Consider the following 13,349-nt stretch of genomic DNA (forward strand, 5'->3'; position numbering starts at 1 on the left):
ATATATCTTGTCGTTCTACCTTGCTCATTGCCCACTGCCACCAGACGAAGGCTACTGTGCCCACTACGAATACAATCCGTGCCGCAAGAAAACACATTACAGCAGCTATACCGCAAATCCGTGCCGAAAAAGCACTTCTTCAGCCCCACCCCAAACAACCTTGGTCTTGGGGCCCCCACAGGGCGATGAGCCAAACTTCAGGGGGATTCGCCCCCACACCTTACAGTTGGGTGCATATTTCACCTGTACTTGTGATCACATCCATTCTACTCAGCCTAAGCAGAGAGTTTACGTAACTGATCGCAGCAATGACGAAAATTTTCGATCATTCACAACTGAAGCGGTTTTCTCGAATATTTGGTCCACCTTTCAAAGTCCCATGTTAACCTAAACTTCATTATGTGTTGGTGTGTCGTGACGCGGTAATGGCTGACGTCGAAATGCCTATAAATCATGCGTGTTTCTCGGATAAGGGCACCTAATAAGCATGGCATTTAGGCACACTAATTCGTCCAAGGCGCGAAAAGAAATTAAAAAATGTTGGAAAAAGTTTCAAATAAATACGCTGATTCATGTTCAACGGCGAAATAATTTTGGGCCCTTTTCGAGCTCGGCCGCTCTCCAATTAAGCGGTTTGGGGTGCCCCAGTTACGGTCCTGCACAAAATGAATGAATCGAAAACCAATTATCAAACTGTGCTGTTTAGCGATGAGTGAGCTCGCGTCTGTTCTGTACATGTCGCTCGCATGTCGTCAAATGAAACGTCTTGAACTTTAAGTCAAATCGAACATGTTTCACGCCCTAATATTACCTCACGATGTTATGAATCAGTTCAAAATTTGATGTTTCATTTATTTTATCAATGGACAAGCCTTCAACATTGCATCTTGAAAATTAAAGTATAAAATTGTAATATACCTGCAGGACCGGCAGGAATGTCGTCGCGGACCGGCGGTTGAGAACCACTGATGTAGATAATATTGTCAGAATGAATCAACACGATGTGTCAGTGTACGCACAACTTCGATGTTGCCAGCCAGCCAACAACTGCTGCTTTTGAACGTTCTTTACCCATTCTTGCTCAGCTACTTAGTAAGGACAGACACTTTCTACCCGAAAATGTAGGAAACTATCTTTGGTTGTACTGCAACAAATTACTGTATTACTGTAAATTACTGTACTGCTTTGTAAGGACATACAGTTCCAACCAGAAATAAAGATCGATAGTAACCGACAATTCCAACATTATGTGCGATAACACCTAAACAATATACATGAGGGCAAAACTTTGCCAAAGTTAGATTTTTTAAGGTCAGAAAATGTCAAAAATTTATTTTTTTTAGGTCAAAATCTTTCGTATTTTAGGTCCAAAATAATCGCCCTAGAAATTAGTAACGCTGGTAGTTGGTTTGTCAGAGAACTCGCTTTCACTGTTAAATAATATGAAATTAGTAACGAATAAGTAATTACGAAATCACAGAACCGACTTTCGGTCATGTCTTAATAACAAATTGACACTTTCTGTTCTAACCCTAATCCTTTGAGGCTTTGAGAGTTTAATCCGTTGCACGACTCGCGGTACAACTGAAGTTCAATCAAGGCCTGAATGTGTACTTAAAATCAAGATAATATTTTTCAAATCCATAAACACGTTTTGTTGTATCCAATAATATGAATATTGTTTCTTACTTGTCTGTGGATTTATTTGCATATTGATTTGAAACAAAAGGTATTTGCTGATTTTTTTGTCACAATTGAGTTACTTGAAATGCTATCATCATTGCCCCCGACATTTCAAAATCCCATAACACACAAAAGAGTCAATCAGCGAAATATCACCTGAACTTTTATCCACTAGTAATTTACCGAATATAATGAAACAGTCGATATTGCAGGATATAAAGATTTTCACAAACACTTTGGTCATCACAAAAGCAATTCGGAATAATGTTTTCTACGTCCATCCTAGTCGGGGCAGACTTTGAGTTATATGTGGAATACACAACATCAAAGAAATTGGAAATATGGCTCACCACCTCAAACTCACTCACTACATATATGTAGGATAATGTGATTCCACAGAAAATAGCAAATATTGTCCAAAGTCATAATTCGCTTGCAAGAAGAATATGGAAGTGCAAGAAAGCAAAGAATATGATGTCATAATATCACAATGTGGATAATATAGTCACAAGCTTCGTTTCGACTTCGTGAAATCTACTATTCCCGACAAAAGAATACGTCTTAATGTTGACTTACACATGAGAAATATATTTACCCGTATTTTACCTGCTTGTCAGTTTATTTCCTTTTCGTGGTCATCAATTCCAGGGTGGGAAATAATTTATTTGCAAATTATATCACTATCGTTTTAACGTGGCTATTTCAATGAATTGGACTAATTTACAGCTAATCGGTGTCATATCGTTTTCGTAGCTGGCGATGTCTTTATCCATACTCTATCATAGGCCCTTGTCAACATGGAAACTAGTGGAAATAATATCCCTGCAGGCATGCCTGGAATACGATTTTTGTCCACGACGAGCGACGAAATTTGCCACCGTAAATTTTATTATTTCCAAAATGGCTGAATTTTCAATTCAGCTGACCTCGGCATTTACTGGTTGGAATGTAACAAAATTTGATGTGCAACGTTTGTTACGATAACCTGATCATTTGACAATCAAGCTGATGAAATTTGAATAAAAATACAGGTTCATTTGAACACCCCTAGTGCACACTGCACATACATGATTATTTTCCATTGCGCTCAAACGTAAATGAAAAAAAGGCATTAAATAATACTTGAAACTTCTCCCGTACAGGTCTCGTTGCTCAAAATATTTGCACTCTGTGGTTGCCACTGTCACTGACCGCGATGTCTCCGTCTGACAAAAGGCAAACTCCTTGCGGCCACGTCATCTGTCCCGGCTCAGAACCATCGCTCCCAAAGGAAGACACGAAGGTTCCATCGCTCATGAAAACCTGAACCCTATGGTTGTGTCTGTCGGCGACAATAATGTTGCCATGATGATCTGTGGCGATTCCTGCAGGATTATCGAACTGAGAATCGTTCGTTCCATCCGTTCCGAACTGAAAAAGGTGACGGCCGTACTCATCGAAAACTTGAAGTCTGTTGTTGCGGTCGTCTCCGACGATGACCTGCAAAGAGAACAAAGGTTACGAGAGTTCTCATGCAACTAACGAGACTCCTACTCTGCCATGTGAAGTCACGGAAAGATACGTGGGTTTATTCAAACGGTTTTCTTCCGAACCGAACTTCCGAATGAACTGCCCATTCGCAGAGAAAACTTGAACGCGTTTATTGCCGTAGTCGCAAACGTAAATCATCCCCTTGTCGTCCGTTGCTACTCCAAAGGGACTGATAAACTGTCCATTTCCTGAACCATAATAATCGACGTCACTTTCATCCACCACTGGGACTTCACACACGTATCACCTGATCCGTTGCTACCGAACGTCCGAACGAACCTCCCGTGTTCGTCGAATATTTGAATTCGGTGATTGTTAAAATCCGAGGCGATAATCTTTCCGTGCGAAGTCACACACACGTCACCTACGCCATCAAATTGACCTTCGGATTTTCCTTCGCTTCCGATGACCCCATTCGCTTGTCCGATCGCGTCGAAGATCTAGCAGTACGATTAACCAAGTGTGTAGGGCAGAGTGCAGCAGACAAGACGCGAACTGTTGAAAGTAAACCCACGAACCTGAAGCCGATGGTTGTAGCAATCTGCGACTACGATATCGTCAGCTGTCGTTGCATAAATGCCATGTGGTGATCTCATTTGCCCTAAACCATTGCCTGTCGTCCCGAAGTACCTGCAAGTAGATTTCATTTCAACGACTTGATTTCAAGCTTTATGACGAACTTAATACCACTCACGTTTTTACTTTTCCCTTGTTTCGATATCGACGCAAAACTTCCGTCGCGCGAGAGTCTTCAGCAGACTGTAGTTCTGAACGAAATTGTTTGGATAATGCGTCAAAACTGAATCGCGAACAAACCTGATGCCCATCCGTTTGCGCCTTCTGGGACCTCGCCCGCCCCATATGCGGAAACGGTGCCGAAATTGGATATTGCGTACAGCACGAGGTTTTCATCGTCATTCGTCAACTGAACACATTTTGTTTCGTGTGATGTCACTGATGGGATTTCGTGCGGATTCACTCACTTTTATGCTCTGACGAACTTTGTCCGACGGGATTCCGTCGCTCTGGACATGGTCACGACCTCGTTGCGTCAAACAAAGTATTTCGCTCTGGAATTGCTGAATTTCTGGATTGCTCATATCAAGTGTTCGTTCGCATAACTCCGTTGCGATCTGGCAGTGAGTTGTCAAAGCCGCCATTTCTACTTTAAGCTCTCCCTGCTCACGTTGCAATGATCTGAATAGACCATTTTTCAGTAATCCGCATGCTAAGTTGCGAGGTGGGTAGAGGAACATTCACAAATCTAAATTTGGGCTCGCGACCAAAACAAGGTTGGATACCCCTGGATGAGACTAATTAGAGCGAAAAGTCAGTCATCTAATTATATTATAATTTGTGCAATGCTCTCAGTTGAATTCGAATATCATTTCTGGTTTTCCTGCAAATGCGGCAGGGAAACTGTGTAGTGGGAAACGAGCCAAGCTTGCTGTACCTACTGTACAGATATTTTCCATTCTCGCGCTCACAAGGATGAACTCTGATTTCATGCGATGCGAAATGAACCTGACCTGATTTAATTCCAAGTTTTCGTAAATTCGTGAGAATTGAAACGTGCGAAAAGAGCCAAGACTGGTGTACAGACATTTGCCATTCTCACACTTTCTCCATACTGATCATATTGGACACAACTAGGGTTACCATACATCCTCTTTTAAGAGGATTTGTGCTCCTTTTTGACTTTTTTGAAAGTGTCCTTGGAGGACGCCCTTTTGTCCTCTTTTTAGAGATTTTGTCCTCTTTTTTGAGAATTTTGAAAAATTTACGGCCAAAATCGGCTGAGATGCCGTAGATAAGCACTGAAGTTACGCTCAGGAGGGTTTTTCGGGAGCCGAGCCGGAGATGACCTTTTTTAGTCAACCAGCAGACAATATGAAGTGAAAAAACTCTATTTTGGTCGCCGAACGAGAAAGTTGACCTTTTTTTTAATCAACCGAACACGAAGTGGGAAAAAGTTACCATTTTTTCCGAATTCTCTACCGGGTTGCATTTAAAACAAACGGTGTTTTAAACCACTTTGTTCAAAACGTGTGTTAAACAGTGTTTTAAACTTAGTCCTTTTAATTTTTTTTCAAGTTGTGAAATTAAGCCATAATTGTGAAAATACTCTCCAAAAACCATGTTGTATGAGCCTAAGAACAATTACCACTCGATATAGCCAAACGTATTATGGGATGTGTCGAACCTTGGAAATAGTCGGTTCAAACAATAGTATAGATCAGTGGTTCCCAACCTTTTTCGACTCATCGCCCCCTTTTCAAGCTCAACGCCGATCATCGCCCCCCAGATTTTGTAAACCGAAAAGTCGGTATACAATCTGTAATCATAGGCGGGTTGACTAAAAAACAAAAAAGGTCAACTTTTCGGCTTATTGTCGAATATTACACTTTTCCAACTAAATTTCCCTTGGTTGACTAAAAAAAAGGTTCTTTCTCCGACTTGACTCCAATATAGCCGTTTTAACGTGGCACGCGGCATCGCCCCCCTATCGCCCCCTTCGCTATTCTCGCCCCCTGTCGCTCCCTTTGTCCATTTTCTCCCCCTATTGCCCCTTCGTCATTTTCGATCCCTGGGCCGCCAAATCGCCCCCTGGGGGGCGATATCGCCCACGGTGGGAACCACTGGTATAGATATTTCGTCAAAGGAGTTATATTTACCCTATAGATTTTCAATTGACAATGTCAATCCACTATGACGTGGCAATTGAATATTAGTGACGTCATGACTTAAAAAAACAGAAAACAATAAAAAACATGTTTTAAACAAGGGCCTTGTTTTAAACATGTTTGTTTTAAATTCATTTTTGTTTTAAATGCAACCCTAGACACAACCATTCTACGACTAAGAGATCCAATCGTAAAGGATTGGAATTCTTACCCAATCAAAACATTCTACTACATCATTACTAGTTGATTACAAGAATTGTAAATGTATGCTTTATAGAGGCTCTATTCCGCATCCTAACAGACCAAGCTTATTGTTGTCAATCTTGCCGCTTTCGGCAGGTCAAAGCTCGGAAAATCGCACAAACCCGGTTTCCATGGTGACTAACGCGTCTACATCCTTGAACAGAGCTTTCTTTCGCGACTGCAGTTCCAAGATGAAACGTTCTATCGACTGCATCAAATTGAACGCTTAATTTGGAAAGCGAGAAGGGTATCCATAAAATCAATGGCTACCAACCTGTGATATTTCGCGTTTCATGTTCCTTCCATTTTCTTCCAACTTCTTCGCTCTCTCGCGTAAATCATAGTCCGATTCTGCCAGTTTGGTGACGAGTCGCCTCACCTAAAATTGGCGCAGACAAATGTAGGTCGGAAGGGGTACGAAGTTTAGGGTCCCACCTGAATGAGGGAGTGACGCAAATCTTGCTGCAAACCGCGTGTGTGATCCGCAATGCACTTTCTGCACAGGGACTCGTCGCAATGGTTGCACTTGTCCACATCACCATCTCCCACATCACATTCCTGTAGAAGACATTATATGATAACCATTTAATATAGTTCGACAAATCACGTGAAAACATATTCGAGGTTTCCAACCTTGCATTGTCGACGCGGTTTCTGTTGATCGATTAATCTCACGGCCATCACATTTATTGGCAGACCTTCGATTCCATTACGCGGCAGGTTGTGGCAAGCGCGACATTCGGGACAGCGAATACTGAATGACAAGGTTTGTTATTTTTTCAAATGTATCCTGGCGCAGTAAGTTTGGGCGCCAGGACGAAGTCAGATCCAAGATACATTTTAGGCCAAAGGCCGAAATCTTTTCAGAGGAGCACTATCCGGACATCTACGGCCTCAAACCGTTACTGCAAGACTTTGGGTCATAAAATTTTTGAATCAGACATGCAGCATTCTTCTGACCACCCTCGGGCCACTGATTGTCTTGGGGCGAGCCACAAATATTCCGCGGCTGGCAATTGGGAATTAGCCTACATGATATGAAATTATAGTCTTCACGAATTGTCAACGTTAAAACACGACTACTGGTATTGCTGTCGTAGTTAATCTCCCGTATGGGCCGAGATAACGGGATTAAACGATATATAGGCCCGCAGTAACGTCCGCAGACCGCCAAAACGTACTATATCTGGCGCCAGAACGTCACCGTTCCAATAATGCGCATGCAGGTTCGCATTTTTCGATTGGCTTTGAAGTAAAAGTAGGGCTCTGAAGGATTAGAATCAAAGGTCGAATATAATTTGCCTTGAAACATTGTAACAATACTCGACCTAAATTCTACAACTAGAATCGTTACGTCTCTCTAGCTAGATTATTAAAGATAAAAATTTGGGTCCGGAACATGTGTATGGTAGCCTATGATGTTGATGCATATAAAAAAGAGTCACCTGTTATCTTGGACGAGATTCTGCAGGCAGGGTCTCAAACAGTAGGAATGCTGACAAGGCAACACTTTTGGTTGCTTGAAACGATCCAAACACACTGGGCAATCAAGAAGTTCTGCAATTTTCTCCATTGCAGAATATTGAGTCAAATCGCTATCCTAATCGTCTGTACGAACGATTTGAGTGCCTTATTTTGTACGATCGAACTATAGCAGAACTATAATAAACGTAGGGATCATCATAGGAACCCCGCTCTACAAAGGTGGATCCCAATTTTTCCCCAGTTTGTAGCGCTCTAGGAAGGTGATAAAATACTAACAGAAGAAAAAGGGCTGTTAAAATCGTTTGTCCTTTTTTCCTCTTTTGCGGGATGATTGCTTGATAAACCCGTAATGAACGTATTGTTTTACTTATTTTCCCGTAGGTTCTGCTGAGCTCTTTTTTTTCCTTTTCGATGCGTTAGCTTTATCAAAATTCCTTTAGCTTGTTATGTATTTGGGAATGTGTAAACCAGTGGTTCCAAAATTCTCAGGGGGAATCTTAAAATTTTTAGGGGGGATTTGCTTTAGAATGGTAACGAATTTACCAATTTATTCATATCCAAAATGTCAAGTAGTCAACTAGTTATTTCAGAACGTATGTTCCTTTTGACAGTTTTTTTTGCTGGAAGTAAGTTCAAATGCTATTTGAAATCTATCCTTTACATACAAATCCCCTCTTATTCTACTAGTTCGGATGTACTAAAATTGCAGTTCACGAGACAATTTTGTTGGGCCCGCGACGGCCTCTCAAGCTCAACCAATTTTCTTTTGGACGGGCTAACGCCGTTCCAAATCTACCACAACGAGGCCTCTAGTAAAAGTATTTATCTTCTTGCCTAGTCAACAAAACAACGCATTAAGTACGCTCGATTTACAATTACAGGACTGGCTCAAACTGTATTTCCAATTATTAAAGGACGGTATTTTCTTAGTATCGCTTGAGGCCGTGAGATGCATCAGTCTAGAGTTGCGCAGTAGGCTATCGTGGGACCATTAGGAAGGGTTTTAATGACTCGAGTCCTGACTCGACTCGAGTCACGATTTTCTAGTTAATCGACTTGACTCGAGTAATTTTCTCAAAATTCGGAAATGAATCGACTCGAGTCGAGTCAATCTGTGTATTGACTCGACTTGGACTTGAGTCATTTCGCATGACTCGAACCAAGTAATATGACTCGAGACTCAGACGGCCAATACCGACATTTCTTTGTAATTTAGCAGAATAGTAAAGTAACCACACTATTGGAATTTCATCTATTGGTACTGGTAGGCCTACTTGAAAATGCGACCAGAAACTAAAAGTAAGGAAAATTAGTCTTTACAAATGTGATGCATTCGATATCACCAAACACAGTTATAAAAAGTGGTTTTAACAAGACTTCAACTTGAAACTGAGCAGTCAACACCATGACTTGGACTCGGACTCGAGACATAATACCATGACTCGGACTCAACGCTCTGCTCGCTGACTTGGACTCGGACTTGACTCGATGGTGACTTGAAAATGACTTGACTTGACGCGAGACAAAACTATAAAATTGAGATTGACTTGTGACCAGACATGGGGTGATTACTTCGCGAATGTAATCGATTGCGATTACGATTACTTGTGAATCTCGCGATTACGATTACGATTACGATTACAGCAAAATCAGGAAGTAGTCGATTACGATTACGATTACATTTCAAAAGTAATCACGATTACTCACGATTACATTTGTTTTGCTTTTTAGAACTAATTTCAGAAGAGATATTGGAAGACAATATAAGGCTTGCGATGAAAAGGTTTAATGAGATAACAACTTTCTTTATAAATCATACGTCACTTGCTTGTTACGTCATAATGCACCCATTGTCAAACTCTACGCAGGACTATTCATCGCACCCAACGATTTGCATTATTGCCACATCCGTAACTGCCACACCCCAAACTTCCCAATAGGACCGGGAGCGAGCTCTAAGGGGACTCAAAAGTATTTCGTAAATCAACATAAATTATTATAGAGTATTTTCAAGAGAGTAAATTACCTTGAAAATTTTCTTCGAGCTTCGGGATTTAATGACTCTAAATAGCTTGATTTTGAAATGCTTACCTCTCCCCCTCAAGAAAAAAGCAAGCATAATTTATAGGAATATGCATTTCGGTGGCGGCTATTGCTCCGCCACGACACACCAAAAGACGTGTGCAATTCCGGCCAACATACAACTCCACAAAGTGTGCTTTGTGCCAAAACTTTTGGTATGTGTCCGTTGTCAGTAGCCGCGCTCTGTGGGCGTGACGAATAGTCCGTTCCTTCCAATCTGAGCCCCAACAATGCAAATGCCACCCGGGGCACCAACAGAGGAATGAAGACATGATAATTGGTGTGTGCGTCTCACAAAAGTTTTTTTTAGTCTGCTACGTTTGGGCGACTACAGTATCTTTTGACTATATAAAAGACGGGAGGTCACGAATCAACAACATACAATAAAGTAATTATAACCATAGGCGCCGACTTTTATTTTTGCATGGGGTGGCGGCAGGCGCGTAGCCAGGAGATGTCGAAACCCCCTCCTTTTGAAACGCAAAACCCCGTCTTTTTGAAATGACCATTCTGACGCTAATATTCAGTTGCAATTAAACGAGTCGTATTATCAGTGTTACGCAGCCACCAATAAGCGAGATTCGTCTGTGCACGCATATCGTATCGCACAATGTGACTGAGATGAAATGATTGCGAAAGTAGGTCATTGATTGCCGCGCACTCAGCATTCGTCGCTGGACTGAGCACTGAGCAGTAACACTGCGCGACAATTCTGAACACGAGAGACACAAGAATTATGATTACAAACGCGTGCGGCCAATCAGTAATTATCCCTTACCGCCAACACAATGGGTTTTTACTTGGTATTGAGTAGCTCGCATCGCGACAATTGATTGCTGATTAAAACATCGATTTTGATTGCATTGCTGCATTTCCCAATTTACGTTCGCAGAGAATAATTGGATTAATATTATGGGCACTGGAATAAATTCCAACTAGCAGGCACACACAATAAAACACTGTTCAACTTTGCGCTCCGAGAATATTAATCACAAAAATGGTTCACAAAGTATTTTAAACACGGCTTCCGGACCTCGCCGATGCAAATAATGCACTTTAATTTGTAGAAGGGGATCGTATATTTGGAAGTCAAATCGCGATAGGAGATGGTGTTTCTCAGAGCGCGCGATGAAATCTACGTTTCTAACGATGAGGTCGAATTTGTACATCTAATAAGAATCGTCAGTTTGCTGAAATCAGCGTCAGTACGCTGTGCGAAATACATAGTAGCTAGTGATCAATTTTATCGGACTGTACAATCGGCCGGCAAGGTTGCGCTGATAACGAAATTGCAGACATGCCGCAAACCTGCAATAATTACAATTACAGTGTGCGCTAGTCATACCTAAATACCCAGATTCGGCAATGGCAACGAGCACAGTTTGTTCAGACGCTGGCATATGTTTTAATCAAAACGATACATAAAAGACAAACAATATTACACTCAGAGATTGTCACTGTTCGGCGAAAGTGTTTCTGCGGACGGTAGCAGGCCTGCATGCGGACGCGCTAAATCAAACTACCGTCGATAGTGCACATGAGATATCGATGACCTATTTCGCATTCAAATGATTCTCGCTAATTTGCAATACGCAGCGTCGATGTTATGAATTAGTGAATTGGCTTCAAAAGGACGGGATTTCTAGTTATAAATGAGACACTCCCTGGCTACGCACCTGGGTTGTCAATGTCGACAACGCGCTGGTTAATATCAGCCCGGGGCCTACAGCCTACGTAGGCCCCGATCAGCCAGTAGAATTTGATCGTAAAATAGTACGCTTTAAAACAACATACATGATGCTATAATTAGGAATTACGTGCCCCCAGCTCTACCGGTAAATCGGAATGAATAGCAATATAATGCAATTAGCAATATTATTGACGAAATTCAGTCATCAACTTGAAAACTGACCACTCTATGGGCCCCAACACCCAGGATTGTAATGACTCGAGTCATGACTCGACCCGAGTCGCGATGTTTTGGTTACTAGACTTGACTCGAGTCATTTTTTAAAATGCGTAAATTGACTCGACTCGAGTCAATTTTTGTATTGACTTGACTTGTACTTGAGTCATTTTGCATGACTCGAACCAAGTCATATGACTCGAGACTAGAACGGCCAAGAAAGACATTCCACGTAACTTCGAAGAATAGTAAAGTTACCACATTATTTGTATTTCGTCTATCAGTTCTGATACTTGGAAATAGGGCCGTAAACTGTGTAAGCTGATGAAAATTACTATATTATGTATACGAGCCATTCTATATCACTCGAGCAGAGTTGAAAAAAGGGATTGATCTTAAAAGTGATATGTGAACATAACGACTTGGCATCGTACACGAGTCAAACACTATGACTCGGACTCGTCCCTATACTAGCTGACTTGGACTCGGACTTGACTCGCGGGTGAATTGAAAATAACTCGACTTGACTCGAGTCAAAACTATAAAAGTGCGATTGACTTGTGACTCGGAACATTGTGACTTGGTTACAACCCTACCAATACCAAAGCTGGGAGTGGGGGGCGAATTGCTGTTTTGGTCCTGATTGTGCCTACAACCCACGCTAACATGGTGTATAGGCGGAAGGCCATGGCGACAGGTATAAATCTTGAGTGAAGAATTACGAAATAACGATTGGCGCCCGTTTCAAGTAGAGTCATATGAGAATAAGATAAAGAGAACTTTAAATTCTACCTTTCACTCAATACAGATACTGAAAGCTGCCGTTACGAGAAACAGCAAAGAACGGGTCGGTTATAATATATATCAGCAGCTGTTGAAAATAACAATCTTAATGTTTTATTTTGAGTACAAAATTTCAAATCTTTGTCCGGTGTACGTACAATACATACGTATACTATATAGATAGGCCTACTGCTCGCCAAGCAGCAACGGTCAAACTGCGTTTAACTAAGCATAACCAAACATCAATACATAAGTTACTATTTGAAACTAGGCAGAGTGGTGATCGAATATATATTTACTACGTGTGGATACTTCTTACGCAAGGACGAGCAAAGCTAATATTTCTGACGTAATAATGAGCAGTGGCGTCTGAAAATCAACCGTTTACGCTATCAATAACCTGGTATAACATCTCTTCGTTGTTCACGAATGTTCGGTAATGTCATATTCATTGTACAAATAAAAAAGTAATCGTTCTTTCACAAAGAAATCGATTAGATATGTGAATTAGTCGATTACGATTACGATTACTTTGGATTTTTTTCGAATGTAATCGATTGAGATTACGATTACTTGAAAATGCTGTAATCGTCGTAATCGATTACGATTACTAATCGCGATTACCCCATGTCTGCTTGTGACTAGGAGCCTAGGGACTTTGTTACAACCCTGCCATTAGGCACATGCATATCCGAGCTAGGATACATCACGACATCTAAACGTTTCCCAAATCATGCGACTCTGTAAAGAGTGCTCCCAGAAAGATCGACGGTGGTCGGTGATGACTAGGGCGATTTTTTTTGACATGTCAAAATTTGTCAAAATTTTGTCAAAATTGTAGCGTTAGGTCAAAATTTGTCAAAATTGTTCACGAAATCAAATTTTTTCGACATCTGCATTTCGTTTGTATCGTAGATTTTGCAATGTCGGTGAACTTATCATTTGATATTTTA

At 41.2% G+C, this 13,349-nt stretch overlaps 1 protein-coding gene across 1 annotated transcript; it reads right to left on the reverse strand.

The window, feature by feature from the left end:
* Positions 1-831: 831 nt before the first annotated feature.
* On the reverse strand, positions 832-13,026 carry LOC145444848 (uncharacterized). The gene is made up of 12 exons (XM_080322886.1): positions 7,586-13,026; positions 6,774-6,894; positions 6,576-6,698; positions 6,415-6,519; positions 6,263-6,348; positions 4,197-4,410; positions 4,030-4,138; positions 3,908-3,980; positions 3,732-3,843; positions 3,461-3,653; positions 3,217-3,401; positions 832-3,162 (listed from the first exon to the last, which is right to left on the reverse strand). Exons 1-12 carry the CDS (start codon positions 7,711-7,713, stop codon positions 2,836-2,838), a joined length of 1,776 nt encoding a protein of 591 aa, XP_080179012.1. The 5' UTR covers positions 7,714-13,026; the 3' UTR covers positions 832-2,835.
* Positions 13,027-13,349: the final 323 nt, after the last annotated feature.

Source organism: Botryllus schlosseri, chromosome 8 (genome assembly GCF_051294905.1).
Source record: "Botryllus schlosseri isolate E-star chromosome 8, Bs_hap1, whole genome shotgun sequence".
Classification (NCBI taxonomy): Eukaryota; Metazoa; Chordata; class Ascidiacea; order Stolidobranchia; family Styelidae; genus Botryllus; species Botryllus schlosseri.